At 36.5% G+C, this 20,725-nt stretch overlaps 1 protein-coding gene across 1 annotated transcript; it reads right to left on the reverse strand.

Annotated features, from left to right (window-relative positions):
- Nucleotides 1-9,019: 9,019 nt before the first annotated feature.
- On the reverse strand, nucleotides 9,020-18,953 carry LOC123522875 (uncharacterized). The gene is made up of 2 exons (XM_045300362.2): nucleotides 18,799-18,953; nucleotides 9,020-12,756 (listed from the first exon to the last, which is right to left on the reverse strand). Exons 1-2 carry the CDS (start codon nucleotides 18,887-18,889, stop codon nucleotides 11,390-11,392), a joined length of 1,458 nt encoding a protein of 485 aa, XP_045156297.2. The 5' UTR covers nucleotides 18,890-18,953; the 3' UTR covers nucleotides 9,020-11,389.
- Nucleotides 18,954-20,725: the final 1,772 nt, after the last annotated feature.

The following is a 20,725-nucleotide window of genomic DNA, read 5'->3' on the forward strand; positions in this document are numbered from 1 at the left end:
ATCAGCCAATAGCAAAGTGTTCAGGATTGGTTGACCTGGGTCGTAAATCGTAGATCAACCATTAGAAAAGTGTACAGAATTGGTTGACCTGGGTCGTAGCTCGTAGATCAACCATTAGAAAAGTGTTCAGAATTGGTTGACCTGGGTCGTAGATCGTAGATCAACCATCAGAAAAGTGTTTAGAATTGGTTGACCTGGCTAGTTAATTGTAGATCTACCATCTACCATTCTACCTTGGTCGAATATCGTTTTATTAAGTAAGATTAACCATTAGAAAAGTGTTCAGAATTGGTCGATCTGGGTCGTAGATCAACCATCAGAAAAGGGTCCAAAATGGAACGACCCGGGTCGTAGATCGTAGATCAACCATTAGAAAAGTGTTCAGAATTGGTCGACCTGTGTCGTAGATTGTAGATCAACCATTAGAAAAGTGTTTAGAATTGGTTGACCTGGCTAGTTAATTGTAGATCTACCATCTACCATTCTACCTTGGTCGAATATCGTAGATTAACCATTAGAAAAGTGTTCAGAATTGGTCGATCTGGGTCGTAGATCGTAGATCAACCATCAGAAATGAGTTCAGAATTGGTCGACCTGGGTCGTAGCTCGTAGAGCAACCATTAGAAAAGTGTTCAGAGTTGGTCCACCTGGGTCGTAGATCGTAGATCAACCATCAGAAATGAGTTCAGAATTGGTTGACCTGGGTCGTAGCTCGTAGATCAGCCAATAGCAAAGTGTTCAGGACTGGTTGACCTGGGTCGTAAATCGTAGATCAACCATTCGAAAAGTGTACAGAATTGGTTGACCTGGGTCGAATATCGTAGATCAACCATTAGAAAAGTGTTCAGAATTGGTTGACCTGGGTCGTAGATCGTAGATCAACCATTAGAAAAGTGTTTAGAATTGGTTGACCTGGCTCGTAGATCGATCGTAGATCAACCATCGGAAATGAGTTCAGAATTGGTTGACCTGGGTTGTTGATCAACCATCAGAAAAGGGTTCAAAATTGATCGACCCGGGTCGTAGATCGTAGATCAACCATCAGAAATGAGTTAAGAATTGGTTGACCTGGGTCGTAGATCGTAGATCAACCATTAGAAAAGTGTTCAGAATTGGTCGACCTGGGTCGTAGATTGTAGATCAACCATTAAAAAAGTGTTTAGAATTGGTTGACCTGGCTGGTTAATTGTAGATCTACCATCGGAATTGAGTACGGAATTGGTTGACCTTGATCGAAGATCGTAGATTAACCAATAGAAAAGTGTTCAGAATTGGTCGATCTGGGTCGTAGATGATAGATCAACCATCAAAAATGAGTTCAGAATTGGTCGACCTGGGTCGTAGCTCGTAGATCAACCATTAGAAAAGTGTTCAGAGTTGGTCGACCTGGGTCGTAGATCGTAGCTCAACCATCAGAAATGAGTTCACTGGGTCGTAGCTCGTAAATCAACCATCAGAAAAGGGTTCGGGATTGGTCGACCTGGGTCGTAGATCGTAGATCAACCATTAGAAAAGTGTTTAGAATTGGTTGACCTGGCTCGTAGATCGTAGATCGGCCTTTTTACTCATGCCAGTACTCTTAAGTCGAACATTTGTCATCCTATCTTCACGAAACTTAAACAAAGTGTGTTTTAACATAAGACTTTGGCCAAATTCGATAACAAGCTAAATCGATCCAAGTATTTTGGAGTTAGGCCTTGAAAATTCGACCCATTCAGTGAGTAAACAGTAAATAGAGACTTGACTTTCTATTTAGATGATAAGGCAGTTCTGGGAGACATGCGCTTTTCTCAAAAGCAGCTCTAATTGATCTATGATATACGACCAAGATTGGTTGATCTACGTGTTCCAAACCAGGTAAACCAATTCTGAGCACCATTTTGACGGTCGATCTACAATCTATCATCAAGTTTAACCAATTTTTTCATGTAATTACATGATTAACGACCCAAGTCAACCACTTCTAAACGTATTTCCAATGATTGATTTACGATCTACGACCCAGGTCAACCAATTCTAAAACCTTTTCTAATGGTTGATCTACGAGCTACGACCCAGGTCAACCAATCCTGAACCCTATTCTGATGGTTGATCTACGATCTACGACCGAGGTCGACCAATTCTGAACTCTTTTCTGATGGTTGAACTACGATCTACGACCAAGGTCAGCCAATCCCAAACCCTTTTCTGATGGTTGATCTACGATCTACAACCCAGGTCGACCAATTCTACGACTCAGGTCAGCCAATCCCGAACCCTTTTCTGATGGTTGATCTACGATCTACAACCCAGGTCGACCAATTCTGAACTCATTTCAGATGGTAAATCTACGACCTACGACCCAGGTCGACCAATTCTGAACACTTTTCTAATGGTTGATCTACGATCTACGACTCAGGTCGACCAATCCCGAACCCTTTTCTGATGGTTGATCTACGATCTACGACCAAGGTCGACCAATTCTGAATTCATTTCTGATGGTTAATCTACGATCTACGACCCAGGTCAATCAATTCTGAACACTTTTCTAATGGTTGATCTACGAGCTATGACCCAGGTCAACCAATTCTGAACTCATTTCCGATAGTTGATCTACGATCTACGACCCAGGTCAACCAATCCCGAACCCTTTTCTGATGGTTAATCTACGAGCTACGACCACGGTCGATCAATTCTAAACACTTTTCTGGTTGTTGATCTACGATCTACGACCCATGTCAACCAATTCTAAGACCTTTTCTGATAGGTTGATCTTCGAGCTACGACCCAGGCCGACCAATTCTGAACTTATTTCTGATGATTGATCTACGATCTACGACCCAGGTCGACCAATTCTTAACACTTTTCTAATGGTTGATCTACGAGCTACGACCCAGGTCGACCAATCCCGAACCCTTTTCTGATGGTTGATCTACGATCTACGACCCAGGTCGACCAATTCTGAATTCATTTCTGATGGTTGATCTAGGATCTACGACCCAGGTCAACCAATTCTGAACACTTTTCTAATGGTTGATCTACGATCTACGACCCATGTCAACCAATTCTGAACACTTTTCTAATGGTTGATCTACGACCCTGGTCAACCAATTCTGAACACTTTTCTAATGGTTGATCTACGACCCTGGTCAACCAATTCTGAACACTTTTCTAATGGTTGATCTACAAGCTACGACCCAGGTCGACCAATTCTGAACTTATTTCTGATAGTTGATCTACGATCTACGATCCAGGTCAGCCAATTCTAAAACCTTTTCTAATGGTTGATCTACGAGCTACGACCAAGGTCAACAAATTCTGAACACTTTTCTAATGGTTGATCTACGATCTACGACCCAGGTCAACTAATCCTGAATCCTTTTTTGATGGTTGATCTACGAGGTACGACCCAGGTCGATCAATTCTTAACACTTTTCTAATGGTTGATCTACGAACTACGACCCATGTCAACCAATTCTGAACACTTTTCTAATGGTTGATCTACGATCTACGACCCATGTAAACCAATTCGGAACACTTTTCTAATGGCTGATCTACGAGCTACGACCAAGGTCAACCATTTCTGAACTCATTTCCGATGGTTGATTTACGATCTACGACCCAGGTCAACAAAGTAGATATTTTTATTGTCGACCTACGATCTACGAGCTACGCGCCAACTTCGCAGACATGCATGCACTATTCAGTTCGGAGAGGTCCGAGAAATTTTTGTATCTCCCTGTATGGAACGCATGCACTGTCTTTTGTAGTCATAAAAAAATCTATCATTATGTTTGTTTTTTATCATATTATGTATAGAAATCTTTACATGTTGTGCAAATATATTTATGTTATGTTTTATATCGTTATATTTTGTGTTTTGTAGGAATATTATGATATTTTTGGTTATATTATGTAGAAATATCTTTACATCATGTAGAAAACTCATTGCATTATGTGTATTCTTTACTATATCATGTCCATACTTTATTACATTGTGTCCGTTCTATATTATATCATGTCATATATTATTTTCATCATGTGCTTTGAACCTTTTATTATATTATGTCGAAGAATAATACTGTCTTATATTTTGTAATGAAGTTATTATATCTTGTGCAAACTTTGTTATGTACTGGTAACTTTATTACGATGTAGTTGATATTTTGAGCGGGATATTATTATTATTATACCAGATTTATGTAGAGCCCTTTTCATGATAAACACATTCAAATGCGCTTTACATATAGCAAACGCAGCCACACAGGGCGCGAAATTCATCCTCTACTAGTAAAGACACAGAGCGATCTGACCAGAGGGACAGAATGAGATAAAGCCCCAAGAACAGACAAAGAGAACAGAGGTAGATAGGCCTACAGGCTAACTTAGCCTAGCTCTTTGCTTTGTGAATAGACAGTCTGGTTCTTTAACGTGCCCGATGTATAGCACCGATACACACGAAGCCGTATTTCCTGGGAAGAACCAGTACAGGCATCTCAGTCAAGTGGGAGACACTCAAGAGCATCTCACAAATTTCCATTTCCTGGACCGGGATTCGAACCCCGGCCGGACCTCTGGATTGGCAGTCAAGCGTTTTACCACTAGACCACCGGCCAATGATATTTAGTGTGTAAAATCAAAACATCAATTTACATCAGACAGAGCAGAGATGCAATCAGAATACTGTGTTTGTTAAAAATGTAGAAGACATACAAACTACGAACTTATTACCGCAGTAAATCGGTAATCAAGAGGTGAGATCTCCCCCCCCCCCCCCCCCCCCCCCCCCCCCCCCCCCCCCCCCCCACACACACACGAAGCTAGGTGTCACGAGCTGCGCTCCCTAAGTTGTTCGACACTGGCCTAGCTTAATCACATACTTTTGTAAGTTTATAGCAGAGCTACCGGCGCCGCGAAGCGGCGCCGACAGCGTCGCATTACGGTTAGACGTGTGAAAAGAAAATGAATAAAACGTGTTAACAGGCATACTATCGAGTTGAAAATTCGTGGTAAGTTTTTGGAATCGGTGTTGTTCGGATTTTCCAGTAGCAATGCTCATAGTAATTAATCAGTAAGACGTCATAGACGCTTGCTGTTTACAGTTGACAAAAGCGTTTCGCTTACTGCTTTGAACGTTGAATAAAAATGTAAATGAGCGCCTGATAATAAAGAATTTAGTGCTAAATACATTTTCTACGAAGAAAAGAAAGTAAAATACAATATTTCATGTGAAACGATTTTCGTCACGCTGCGCAACTGAAGTATTTATATAAACTTATATTTTGGTGATGACGTCATACTCCACATGGTGCAGTGGTTAACGAGGTCGCGTTGAAATCCAAAGGTCGGAGTATCGATCCTCACACAAGCGTTTTATTTTTTTTTTAATTTCTTTTTTATTCATTTTTTTTTTTATTTATTATGGTTTTGAAAGTATTGTATAAACATAAAGTCATTCATGTGATATTTAACAAGTGTTTTGTTTGATGTCAGGTTCCAATGTAGTACTGTCTGTAGCTACAGTGTGTATAAAACTTTTTAAAAAAAAAGTTTTTGGATCAAAATATACAGGCATTAACTGTGAAAGCAAAAATGCTCTTTCCCTGTTAACATATATTTCATCCACAAGCTTAAAAATCCTAAACCAGAGTTTATTATAGAAAAAAACTATGAAATGATTATCAATAACATAAAAGCTTCCTACTAAATAATACATTCTACCTGTATCAGTTGTGCTAAAAGATTAACTAAAATGTAATTTCGCATTCATAATAAAAAATTTTCGGAACTGCAAAAGTGATTTTTCTGGGTAAAATTCTCATCATTACATGTAAACACAAGCTTTGTACTATGTAAATGATTGTTTTTCCCATACCAGAGCGTCTATATAGCGTATTTTGCTAAAGTTGGACACATTTCTTCTTCAGAAAGAACCAAATTTGCAATAATGACATTAAATAGATTAAATTCATTTCAGTATTACGTAAATTCTAAATTTATAATAGACTTTAATTGAAGACATAACTTCTAAACGGATCCATGATTCCAGTCATTCCACAGCACTCCTTTAATTTTCAAGGGGCACTGTGATTTTTCAAGGGAGCTCTGCCTTCTAGGTAGCACCTAAGTTCTATTATATAGCTAACTATGCACCGAACTGCTTCAGGTTGTGTGAAAAGAGTAATGTTAGTATTTAAATCATTTCAAATGGGGGAGAAACGCGAGAAATGGGGCTGTATGAATACGTATTTTTCAGCGTTTTTATTTCAATTATTTTCTTTATTGCATCTAAGATAGCTGAAAGACCTTGACCTTGTAGAGGTGTGTCTGGATGAAATGTGACTGTCCATTGTCAACGTAAGAAAAAAATGAATGTGTATATGGAATTTTAGGGCCGAATTATAACATTCTTTACCTCGACAATTGAGAGCAATAGCATATACTGTATTGACCCATGTGCAAACATCTTGTTTCTACCGTCACAATTAGTAGGTATTCAAACAACTTATATTTAAAGTGATGTTAGTATGCGGCTTTGATATTGAATCTGGTGTCACTCGGTAAAGATATTCGAGCTTAACAAAACAAGCGATTCCACTAATCACCGAATGCAATGAAATATACTAGTAATATACGTTACTTTTCCTATTTAAATTACGACATTTTCATTTGAAACGATTTTATTTATTAATTTTTCATAATTATGAGTGAAAATGTATTTACGTAATGACTAAATGAACGAAAGTGTCGTGATCGTTGATCATGTTAGACAAATGATTCGTTTTTTTGTGTTGTGGTTTGTATACATTTCAAATATGTGTAATTTTCTACCAGATATGAAGAAGCATTTGTTCTTTTAAAATTCAATGAAAGTTAAATGAGGTTATGCATCTATAAAGAAAATCCATTAATAAATATAAAACAAAACGTTTTACTGAGTATGAAAATATAACCATCAAAGTAACTGCGACTTCTAACCTTTATAATACCTTGAATTAAGATAGATCTTTTTATTGCATGCTATGATATATATTAAGATCATCAAAGAATAACATAATCTCACTGTCCGTTATAAGACTTTAATACATTTCGGCTTCAGAATTGAAGGTTGCAAGTTTAAATCCCGCCAGATACTGGGTTCTCAATAAATCAACAAAAATACGAACATATTTTCGGATGTGCCAGACCTTAAATCTAGGTCTCGCGGAGTGTTTTACACAAATCGTATTTAATAACTAGGGGAAGTTTCTAAGCTTGGAGCATCCTTTCTCTAAAACTAAAAATAGTTAATATTCTTTTTGAAGTGTCGCGAGTATAAAAACCTTTGCTACACAGTGTAGTCTCAGTTCAAGGAAACAGTGTCCTTTAACAACCAATATTTCAAGTCCATATGAGTGATCAGTTTGACAGTGTTTGCCGAGCCAATGGTACTGAGTTCGTCGAACCCGGATCCAAGTATGCATCTAGATGTAATTTGTTTATTAGCATTGATTCATTTGGGGAAGTTATCAATTGTCTTGTGGAATCCATGTAAGAACTGTTACATATTGTCGTGTATACCTGAGAAACTAATAAACGATGATAAAGATTCAAACCAAACACAAACAATTGAACTGAAATGCGGTTTTTACATAAAAAAAGACATTTACGTACATGCAAAATGTACTTTCTAAATAAACACGGATGTAGGCTATGGTGTCCCGTTAGGGTCGTCCTGTCATCACAGTATTATCAAGTACACGCAATGCCGCGACAACAAGACATTGATACACAACAGGACGATAGCATAGTGACACGATGGCAAAACCGCGATACTCGGACGATACTATAGTGATAAAGTGATACTTCTGCTGTAATATATGAGCCACGCCATGAGAAAACCAACATAGTGGGTATGCGGCCAGCATGTATCCAGACCAGCCTGCGCATCCGCGCAGTCTGGTCAGGATCCATGCTGTTCGCTAACAGTTTCTCTAATTGCAATAGACTTTGAAAGCGAACAGCATGGATCCTGACCAGACTGCGCGGATGCGCAGGCTGGTCTGGATCCATGCTGGTCGCAAACCCATTATGTTGGTTTTCTCATGGCACGGCTCATATAATTTATTCACATCATTTGACGTCAATATTGGTTTTCGCTTGATTTTTCTTTGCATTGCAAGCCCGAAGTTTCTTTATTATCAAAGGTGATTTCAGATTTTTACCCGCGTGCTACATTGAATTTCATTGGACAAAGTAACAACTACGAAATTGATTTGCGCAAGGATTGTCCTGAAAATTTTAAGATCGTTAAATTGAATATACAAAATATATCATAAAAACCACATTTCAGGACGAAACAATTAAACCATAGATCATTCACTGATGAAAATTATGCAGGTTGAAAAAAACAATGTGCGTTAGAAATCAGACGATATTTATATAAAATTTTTCAAAAGCATACATTTTCAATGTTTCCAACCCGTATTACAATAGGTATTTCTTTGAAAATGACCTAAATCATTTTGTGGACTGGGTCGACACATCGAATCGATGGTATACTGATATTCAAAAGTATGTTGCAAGTGTATGGGATTATGACAATGTATAAGCAGAACTGTTACATAAAAACTGCATTTTTTTGTGTTGTTTCCATTATGATAATTATACTAAATTTTCATGAGAAAAAAGACGAAATACAGAAATGAAGTAACAAATTGACAGCGGCACAAATCAGGTAAAGACAATGTGTTTAATGTCTCAACATCTTATTGAACTGCACAGTACTTGATGCGACTGTAATGAAAGTAATACATCTATAGCTTTTAAAAACTTTTACTGAAAAGACATTGATTGAATACAGGAAAGGCCTAGATTGTCCACTGTCATTTTGCAGTATTGTTGTATCATACCTGTATTATCAGAAGATGTGCGGGGGATGTGGGAGGGGGGTGTCACTAAACGGGAAAGTAATGATAAAGAGTCTGGGAGATAGTTTAAAAGTCAAAATACCATGCACACTACTTCTTGAAAAAAAAACAAAAAAAAACACAACAATTCACTAATTATTTCTTGCCGTTCTTCGCATTTTCCTTCTGCAGCAACTGTGATTTTAATATACACATCTGCGAATTTTATCATATGCTCTGTTTACAATGCTTACAAATCTTTAATACCACCTGCCTTTGACGAAGAACACATTATAAATTTTAAATGTTGGTATGTGTATCTTCAGACGGTATTTTGGTATAAATTCTTGCCTAATGCGAGGTACGTCTGAAGTTCGGTCGCAGCGCTGAAGCACAAGACAATTTTTTGTTTATATTTTGATAGATGATAATAAAACTTGGTGGGATCCTTCGGCATGTGATATATAGGTTTCATCCTTTTAACTGATCTCATTTGTCTCGTCAGACATGCAGCATGCAAGATATAGGTTATGAAGTTAACTGCCTATGTGATTGCAAAGGTGGGTTAATTCTGGTCCATTGGGATCATTGAGACCATTCAATACCTATGCTATAGGGGCGTGAGAAGTTATTTTCTTCCCATTACATCGACATGAACAGACTCAGCCAAACCGAGAACTTAAGCGACAGTATTCTTTGTTGAAAGTGTTATCCGCAAAAATACAAATATATAAATTGCTTTATTACATATATTTTAAATTGATAATTACAAATCCCAAGCAAAAACGTTGTCAACTACAACCTTATGTGCTAGTAAACTAATTGCTGCAACTCAAAAATTTGAGTCTGTACATATGCAAATTCCCAATATCTTATAGCATAGTATTAAAATTGCTAAATTGCATATTTCTAATTGCCATGGTTACTACAAATTCTGTCAACACACATGATAACGTTTAATTTCAGTGTTACTAAACTGAATGTTGAAACTCGCATCTGGAAGGGCTTTTTTAGCGTGGAGGCGGTAAGTGATTCTGCCTTTGCGACCAGTTCAGACCAAGATCAATCTGTACATACTTGCAGGCTGATCATGGTCTGCACTGTTCGCTATTCAGAAAAAAAAATTCAGTAAACAACTCTTCGTAATTCTTAATGGTACTGCCCAAATTACACTCAACAAAATTCCTAATCGGTCAGTTTATATTTGTATTACTATTTTGTCAATAATGCAGGTATTTACAAGAAATTTCACATGCCGGCATTTGAATAGGTACTGCAGCTAATTATTAATTTATTTTGGGTGACTCACGGCCAAAGTAACCGCATTAGGCGTTTTGCCTAATATTTGATATTTTGCACTTGCAGTGCATGTGCACCAACATACTCGTGTTCTTTTACAATTTTGGCATTACTAACGAAAGTCCAACTAGAAAAACACATAGGAATTATAGTGAAATTGACACAAGAGCAATGGGATCGAGCTGTCGGAATGTTGCTAGCTGGGACACATTTTCGGCACTTGTGCTATTGGTTTTACAATTTCAATAGAATTTTGATATTATTTGTTTGTAACTGTTACTTTGATGGTTATTTCCATTTGTAACCTTATTTCCGTTTAAAGAACCTTCACTTGTTGGTTATCTACCATCTGCGCTCTTTTTTTCGAAATTTTACCAAAGTACAATTCATTGAAATGACCGATTTTGAATTTTGTTGTATAATTCAGACAGTCCGGGCGCGTTGCTCTTGTGTCAATTTAACGATGATATATGTTTTTCTAGTAGAACTTTCGTTAGTAATGTCAAAAGTGCTTATTAACACGTGCATATTGGTGTACATGCCATGCACGTGCAAAATATGCTAAATTGGCAAAAACGTCTAAAGCGGTTACTTTGGCGGTGAGTCGGTCAAAAATAAATCAAAAATTAGCTGCAGTACCTATTTAAATTTCGGTATGTGAATTTCGTGTTAGTACATGCATTATTAACAAAATAGTAATACAATAAAAACTGACTGATTAGGAATTTTGTTGAGTGTACAGGATGGACCAGTCCATTTAAAAAATAGCAGGATAAAGGTACGTTTAAATTACTGAATGCCATTGTCATTTACATTTCTAGTTCTTAATGACATCTGTAATGCTTGGAGATATTATATAAACTTCATTCTTTATATGACATTACATTCTTAAGGTGGCATGCCATTCTTAACATTTCTAAATATTACTATAATAGTGTACAAAAATGCAGTGAAGAAAAAGCGGTCATTCGAACAATCCCTCGTATTACTACGAACAATTGACTATACGGCATATACAATAAAACAGATGTAACAACCGTTCAATGAATACACTTTTAGAACGTTCTCAAAGTTTGTGGTCAAAACTTGAAATGTCAACAGTAAGTCTGTTTTATGTTTTCTCTTGTTACGATAATTCAACCAAATATTGCACATAGAAGAAACTTTATTTTTCTTATTATGCTTATGTATTGTTTCATTTGTATCACTTGAATTAGCAACACTCAGCCAACAATTGTCCTAACAGCACCGGCCAGTAAACCCGCGAGTCCATGCGTCTCACCTCTAATACCATCGCGCGCAAGCATCTCACGTCGACGTTGTCTGCGCATGAGCCGCCTCAATCTTCGCTCTTCTGGTGAAAGACGTCCTCTACCATAACGTCGCTCAAAAGGCCTTCTGGGTCTTGTAAGCATAATGCGCCGACCACTCGGATGTAAACCTCCGCCGGCTTCCGCAAAAGCATGCGTGTCGCCAACATGTCCTCTACTAGTAGGTCCACCATCACCTGGTCTATGGATAACTGGGTAGGGCTTACGATTTCCGTGTTGACCTTGCAAGTCTACATGCGTGTCGCTAGCATGTCCTCCACCAGTTTGTCCTCCCACACCTGGCCTATGGACAACGGGGTAGGGCTTACGATTTCCGTGTTGACCTTGCAAGTCTACATGCGTGTCGTCAACATGTCCTCCACCAGTTTGTCCTGCCCCACCTGGCCTATGGATAACTGGGTAGGGCTTACGATTTCCGTGTTGACCTTGCAAGTCTACATGCGTGTCGACAACATGTCCTCCACCAGTTTGCCCTCCCCCACCTGGCCTATGGACAACGGGGTAGGGCTTACGATTTCCGTGTTGACCTTGCAAGTCTACATGCGTGTCGTCAACATGTCCTCCACCAGTTTGTCCTGCCACACCTGGCCTATGGATAACTGGGTAGGGCTTACGATTTCCGTGTTGACCTTGCAAGTCTACATGCGTGTCGACAACATGTCCTCCACCAGTTTGCCCTCCCCCACCTGGCCTATGGACAACGGGGTAGGGCTTACGATTTCCGTGTTGACCTTGCAAGTCTACATGCGTGTCGCGAACATGTCCTCCACCAGTTTGTCCTCCCACACCTGGCCTATGGACAACGGGGTAGGGCTTACGATTTCCGTGTTGACCTTGCAAGTCTACATGTGTGTCGGCAACATGTCCTCCACCAGTTTGTCCTCCCCCACCTGGCCTATGGACAACGGGGTAGGGCTTACGATTTCCGTGTTGACCTTGCAAGTCTACATGCGTGTCGCGAACATGTCCTCCACTAGTTGGTCCACAATCACCTGGTCTATGGATAACTGGGTAGGGATTACGATTACCGTGTTGATGTTGCAAGTCTACATGCGTGTCGCAACCATGTCCTCCACCAGTTTGTCCTCCCGCACCTGGTCTTTGGACAACGGAGTGATGTCTTTCAGCAACAGACGGAAGTCGTAAAATTGGCTGACGTCTGACTGGCAAGCGGACATTTGTAGTTGGGTCAAGATTTAACAGTGGAATGTTCCTAGCAACTTCTCCAATGAGGCTACCCAGAATTTGTCTTTCAATACCTGTAATAGATAAAATCCAAATTTTTAGTTTTTCACTTAGTTAACTTTGAGAGCTCAGGATGTGTTTAAAATGTAAATAGCTGCTTTCCGTTTTATATGAAAGTGTAGAGTTAACATCTACAGAGGTTATCTAGCTATTGTATCCTTTTTCTGCAGCAGTAAAGAGCACACGGCCACATGGCCGAACTGGTCAGATCTCTGGTAGCAAATCACGTGTCTTTCGCCATGGATGTAAGTCGTTCAGGTAAAGGTGTCATTTTGATAGTTTTTTTCAGAAATTCGAGATTTTTCTGGGTGCACACCCATGAATGAAAAAAAAAAACAATGCACTAAAGGTTGCAAAATCACTGTGTTTTATAAATACATGTCAGTATGGCTTAAAACAAATCAAAACAAAACAGAACTAGAAACGTGGAAATTTTACGAAAGTCAGATATTCAAACTTTGTATCACGCAAACATATTCTGTGTTCTGGGGTCATGATCTATTACATTTATCTGACTGCATCCAGTCGTTCAACTCAGAAGAACAGATACAACAAACATAGATGTGTGTTATTGCCATATGTCATTCCCGACTCAAGACAATAGTTTGACCTTGACCCTGAGGCATCTAAATTACTCTTTTTAGTACAAAAAGAAATTCATACAAGGATTGAACCATAACCCATTCATTCCACATTATAAAGGTACACTAGACCTATGTTTTAGCCCACTGCACCACGTAGAAACTTTCAAAGTTTACAGATTCAGTTATTGAGTGAAAACCATTTTTCTATTTTTAGTAACTGTGCTCTTGATCTGAGTGACCCCCAAATATATTCCCGACCTCTGTCTTATATAAAAGCTACCTAAACACCAAGTTTACCGAAAAAAGGTATACCAAAACTATAGATACTGAGTTTAAACCATTTTTATTTTCTATTTTCAGTAACATGACACCAAATTCAATCCAAAGTCATTTTTTCATATGAACTTGCTATATATATACATCAAGTTTGGTGACTAAGTCAATCGGCACTTAAGTTATAAACTAAAAAACACCTTTTAGAGGACCACAGTGAAAAAGTATAATTTTAGTAATTGTGACCTTGACCTTGACCAAATGGTTTAAAAACGATTTTTATTGCAAAAAACGGAAAAAAGGCCCACGCAAGGATTTGAACCGCGACCCCTCTGTTCAACATAATAAGAAATACAATAGTCCAACGCTCTAGCCGATCGTGCCACAGAGGATCTTTCAAAGTTTGCAAAGTTATCTCAATCAAGATAAAGTTACTGAAAAAAAATTCTATTTATAGTAACAGTAACCTTGATCTTGACCCGAGTGACCCAAGTTTCTTGTTTGAAAAAAATTGTATTCACAGCAAGTTTGCTGACACCAGGTGTATCCAAACTAAAGATATTGAGTGAAAGCCATTTTTCTATTTTTAGTAACGGTAACCCCAAATAAAATAAAAACCTAGTTCCTCATAAAAGCTTGCTGTATATCAAGTTTGCTGACGGTAAGTAAATCCTAGTTAAAGTGTTAAACAGGAAACCACCTTTTTATGATCAAAATAGAAAAAAAAATATTTTTAGTAACTTTGACATTGACCTTGACCTTGACCTAATGGCACTAAAATGACTTTTATCCCCTGATCGGGATTTGCACAGCGATCCTTCCGTTCCACAGCACAAAGGGTAACTTTTGCCCAACGCTCTAGACCTCTCCGACATGGTGTAATTTTCTACAGTGAGTAAGATATCTTACTGCCTTTTTGAAATCAGAATATACACAGTCAGCACTATTCCCCTCATCCAGCCACTCTGACCCCTTCTTCTATCACCTCAAGTAGTTGAAGGGCACATAATCGTAAAGACTGTATATCTGAGAACAAGTTTTATCCTGTCACTTGCAGTATTTTCGACCCGATATCAGGGAGCCGTATATCTTTCTTGATATACCGTCAGTTGACCATGTGACCAGTGATATACGGTCAGTTGATCATGTGACCTTATGATCAATATTGTTGTCATAAGAAATTTTGCAACGAAACCATCATCATTGTGTTGGAAATGTCCGAACTAAGAAAATGAGTGGTCAAATAATGAGTTTTAATTCAAAAACGAAGAAGTTATTGCGATTTTGCCGGTAATCACATCATTATATAAGTGACGTCATTGCGAATATGACGTCATTAAAGCGGTTGTCGCACACTTATTTTTGTAAAATAAATTGCCAAATATCGGAAAATGAAGTAATGACAAGATAAATAGAATAATAGGTTAGTGCCTAAGATGGAGAAAGTTTATCTGGCTCGGCTCCGGACGTTATCAGGTTCGCCTTCGGCTCACCCGATAACCTCCTCCACCTCGCCAGATAAACTTTCTCATCTACGGCACTAACCTATTATTCTCTATATTCATGTGAGCAATTATTTTGTCTTGAAATAACTTCTCCATTAACTTACATGGAATACATGTTAAATTTATTGGTCTGTAGTTGCCAGGATTGTCACCTGCACATTTCTTTTTAGAATGCTCTAACATCTTTCCACTCACAAGGTATATATTACCGTAGTTAGATGATTTTCTAAATATTTTCTGTCAATGGGAAAAATATACCGTCTTTAACCTCTTTAAGAGTTCTTGGATATAGCTTGTCAGGACCGCACTATTTATATAAATACTTAATAAAATGCATAGTTTTCGCAACAATACTGTCTTTAACAACCAACTGTCTAGTCAAAAATCAAACAGAAGTATATTAAAACCATCCACAGAGAATTTTGCAATAAGACAAAACAGGTTGAAGCTACATAAATGTTATCCGTAAAATCGAAGAATTAATAGAATGATTTTAGATACATGAATAATGCTATCATTTTAAATTCAACTAGGGACATTTTCCGATAGTTGATTTTTAGAATTTAAAAATAAATAAAAATGATGAGAAATTACCTGCTAGAGCTACTGATTTTGTCGGAATATAAATGCTGGCGTACGTTCTCGAAGTTTAAAACCAAGTAGACAGTAAATAAAATTGACTTATACACAGAAAGAAATTTCATGAGGCGTTCAGAAAAATCGAACGAGTAACAATTGATAATACAACGATTCAAAACATAATTGATACCTAACAAGAAAATCTATTAGAAAGTGACTTTGGAAAAAGTTCGATAGTTACGTCACTCCGCTCTCCCTTCGATAATCCTGAACTTTATTTATTATTGAACCGTGTTTAACTTATAAATCGGCGATAGATAATTAATCTTGCCACATCATCAATACAGAATGTACCCGAGTAGATACAAAATTGTCTTAAACCGACCCGACAGACACCAAAACAGACTTGTAAGCAAAATAAACTGAAGAGAGTGCTGTAAGATTTATTTATATAAAAATGCAAACTGAAAGTGAGTTGAGAAAGGTCTTGGTAGTTGTGTTTCTTCACTTTTTCCCCTCAATAACTTTTTAACGGAGCCAATCATTGTCCCCTGCTCCGAAGTCGGTGATAGATTATAAATCTTGCCGCAACATGGCCATATTCGTTATAGAAATGGTTAATGAAGAATTTTAATATGTGTTGGAAATATGTAAACAATTTTTTGCCGTTTCACACCGAAAAAAAATGTTTTCTCGCATAAACCACCGATAGATACTCTTCAGGTACAATCCCTGTCTAAGTATGCAAAAAAAAAGTTATATTGACCTTGAACTTGACCTAACTGACCCCATATACAATCCCAAGCTTGGTTTTTTCTATAAGCTACCTACATACAAAGTTTAATTTCAATACCTCAGTGCAAACTAAAGTTATTGAGCGGACACCATTTACCTTAACTATCGTGACCGCTTATGCAATTCTAAACTCTTTTTATATTCGTAGTATTTGTTGGTGAATTTGATACACCAGCAAGAGTACTTAGGTAGGTTAATAGGGTAGGGTAGGGTAGGTAAGGTAGGGTAGGTAGGTAGGTAGATTTCTGCATAAAATGAAATATGGCATCACAATACATTACCCATGAAAACAGAAACAAACATGTGATATAATAATCCATATCAGCTACCTTCTATACAAAGGACGACACAAAAAAGAGACATGGAATCTCTTATTTCCATTGCGGCCCTTTAAATACAAAACAGCTTGACATAGGAAGACAACTTAAAAAAACAACACAGGAATTGGGGAAAAAGTATGGTGCACTTTTAAATGCTAGACATGGACTTTTTCATGCATCAAATAATTCAGATAATCACTACAATATTAAAATGATAAATCTATCTATAATAGATAAAAAACATGGATTGGAAATGAAACAAAAAGGAGAAGGAAAGGCTTAGTCCAACAAGTACTTATTTAAACTGGACTTAAAACTATCTAAGGACCTGCTGGTCTCTTATATATTGTGGAAGCTCATTCTATAATGAACATCCACGGTACATGAATGACCTTTTACCAAAGCCCTTAACTCTGGGTACAGAGAAACGACTACTGTCAATGAAAGCACGAGATAGATCATCAAAATACTTAATGAAAATTTGAAGAAAAAAAATATATATATACTCTATTCGACAGTTTACTAGTATTTCCTCATTATAAAAGATGTCTAAAATCTATTCAACACGCTACCGGTATTTTTTCTAAGTCACTAATGTTGAACAGATTGCTTTTCCATTGAAAATGTCTTTAATAATCTGCGACCAAAGTCTATTAAAGATATATTTTTCCATTTAAAATTTCCGTATTAACATGTGATCTAAAATCTATTCAACATAATTATATACATTTTTTTTTGGACAATTTCTTTATCAAACCTCTATCAATTTTTTTCCCCACTGAATATCGATTTCAAACCTGTATTCAACAAATTATTTTTTCGATTAGCACATAATCTAAAATCTATTCGACAGATTTTTTTTCCATTTATAATAAATTTCCAAATCAAACCCGTGATCCAATTTTTTTCGATTAGATTGATTTTTCCGTTGAATATTTCCTTATCAAACCTGTGAAATTAAAGATTCTGGGGTGTTTCATAGGAAATGCAATTCTGAAACATCTGCTAGGTGTATTCTTTAAGTAATGCTACTCGGAAGCTCCAACGATGGATGTTACATAAGTAACGTAACTTCAGGGATGGTTCATAAGTAATGGAATTGTCGCATTTCAATTCGTGACGAAAACTTTCTTGTTTTGAACAGTATAACAATTTTGATTAAAAATCTCAAAAGTAAATGATTATACTGTTAGAAAAATTACCTTTAGACTCATCGTCACAGTTTCTAAAGTGATACACTCTATTAAATGTATTTTCATGTAGGCGGAAAGAAGTTAACAATATACAGTTTTAACCATTTACATTTGCCCCATTCCTTTCCATTGAAAATTATGACGTTCATAAAAGGAAAGGCGCGAAAGTTGGGACAACGCTACTTAGTGATAATGGACCGCTGTTTTGACGACGTCCGCATATAATCAGTGAGAACGTTCCTTAGATGACGTCGCAGTTGTTCCACAGAATGGACAGAATGACCGGGAAGCTGATTTTAATGTTAAATGCAACAAAATGAGTGCAATTTATAACTTAATCTACTTTACAAATGGAAAGGAAATATAATGTAAATATAAGAAATGAAAATTGTTTTCGATGTTCATGCGAAATGAACGACATAATACGATTGGCAAATCCATCCTATTCTGTCGTTCATTTCGTATGACCACCGAAAAAATATTTCATTTTCTTAAAAACGACTTTTACTTTAACCGGATTTTAGTTTTTGTTAAAAAGTTGCATGTAATGCTAACAATTTTAAAAAGTATTATTATCAACTTAATCAATTTTCTAATTTCAACAGAAACACGAGTATATATATTTATATTATTTAAAAGTTATCTTTTGTCAAAATCAAAGTTGGAAGTTTTCCGCCTTGTTAAAATGAATTGAGTATCGTTGATTTTGCTGAGTGGAATTTTAATAACATATATAATGAATTAATCTCTCCGAGTGTTTTAAATATCATTTTTATTGAAATAAAGTTGATAAAAATCTCTACGTACCAGCGATAATGGGTTGCGACGAAACACCGACTATAACATTCAAAATTATACATATTCCAACAAAGCTTCTAAAACGGGAACAAATAGACATAGCTGAAGTAAAGTAAAATGAAGATGAAATGTTTTTTTCCGAATGAAACCTTAAAGTCTTAAAATTGTGATTAAATAGTTGATAATATTTTGTGAATATGATTATTTTCACCCTGTCTAACTGGGACCAGACTCTACTAGAGTTGAACATTTGTTTATTTTAAGACACTCAATTGACAGTGCAGATACCCAAAGAATGATTTCGTTTTTTTTTATTTTATTTAGTTGAGTGGTTCGTAGAAAACATTTTTAAAACAATTAGTGGTTTCTGAAATTGAAACTAAAATGTTAGATCATTTATTCAGAGGATGGGTGATACTCGTCAGAAATAAGATATCAAGCTTACCTCTAGTCATATTGAACTAAGTGAAAGATTATTGACTTTAAATGATTTATCAAGGGACGAAAGCAGATCATTTACTGACACAACTTTTTATTTATAGAGAGAAGACAAATCAAGACTTTTTCGCACTAGGTGAATAAGCACTATTATAAATTAACAATCCTAACAGGATCTGATTTATTTCTTTTTCAAACAAAGAAGATTGAAACTGTGTATTATTATCAATACGTGGACTGTATCTACGTCACAGTTATTACGTCATGTAGCGCCAAACGTCAAAAAAAGAAAAGAAAACAGGCAAATATTTGGTGAATGCCTTCAAAGATGTGATAATAGTCCTTCGTTTATGAATCGAAATGATATATCTCAAAAGTGATTTGCTCTTGATTAACCATTGTTTGTCATGTCGTTCAGATGCATATTATTAGATTTAGATCTATATCAATAATTCATTCGCATCTGAACTCCAAACAATGATTTTATTCAACGACAAATCACTATTTGGTATATACTTTTTCTTAATTTTTCATATGCCACTGTGTACAAAATCGCCGTGCTTTATCTCCATTCTTTTTATTCAAAACAAGAGAGATTTTTATAATCATTCTGGTTTTGTTGACGATCGCAGCAAACAAACAAAAATTTGTGACGTCATTCGTGAAGATTCCACGTAATGATTTGCTCTATGACCCCCTGTTTGAATATGTCGGTAACAATACAATTGTTTTAGGTTTTATACTTTATTAAAGTCTCTTCCAATACAGTGTCATAAAATACACAACACATATTAAACATACAATACACATGATTGGCAATTTTATGTCTAGAATGACAAGAGACTATAGATTAACTTGGTGCACCAAAATGCAAATTTTATCATATCTGTATCAAGTTACACGATAAAAGATAGATGACCAATGCTAATCAAAATATAAGAACTGCCATAAAAGTTAAATAGTTAAGACACTGAAGAATGTAAATCGGGGCCCTAATGCGCTTGATAAGAAACATTACGTTCATTATTCATAAAACATTATTGTGACATTATTTACAAGTAAATAAAAGACGACGTTGCAAAATATTAAAACAGGTTTTGGCACTATAACGTATCATTTCTTCTTTGGTGAATAAACATTTCAATTGATCAGCTTTAGACATCGTACTGAAAGAAGTATCAACAGTATTTGCCTTTACAAATAATAATTGACACAAGTCATCATACAAAAAGCAATCAAGAAGAACATTTTATCTTTTTATGTCCAGGACTTGGAGCACTTTAGGTGATATAAATACTGACCAATCATACATCTAAACGAACTTCATGTAATTGGTATGCCTTTGTAAATAAATGCTGCGTATAGTTTGAATGGTGAATTGCTTCAGTTCTACTGAAAGAGATGCAGCTATGCCATTACACCTATCTTGTAATAGAGCAGTACACATTTTTACAAACTTGCTCTATCTCCAAAGTAGGAAAAAGTGATTTTGTAAAAA

This window comes from Mercenaria mercenaria, chromosome 8, assembly GCF_021730395.1.
Source record: "Mercenaria mercenaria strain notata chromosome 8, MADL_Memer_1, whole genome shotgun sequence".
Classification (NCBI taxonomy): domain Eukaryota; kingdom Metazoa; phylum Mollusca; class Bivalvia; order Venerida; family Veneridae; genus Mercenaria; species Mercenaria mercenaria.

Coding starts and splice junctions, on each gene's coding strand:
- LOC123522875 (XM_045300362.2), bottom strand. CDS start 18,889: ATGTCTATTTGTTCCCGTTTTAGAAGCTTTGTTGGAATATGTATAATT. Junction 12,757..18,798: donor GTCGCAACCCATTATCGCTG/GTACGTAGAGAT, acceptor TATCTATTACAG/GTATTGAAAGACAAATTCTG.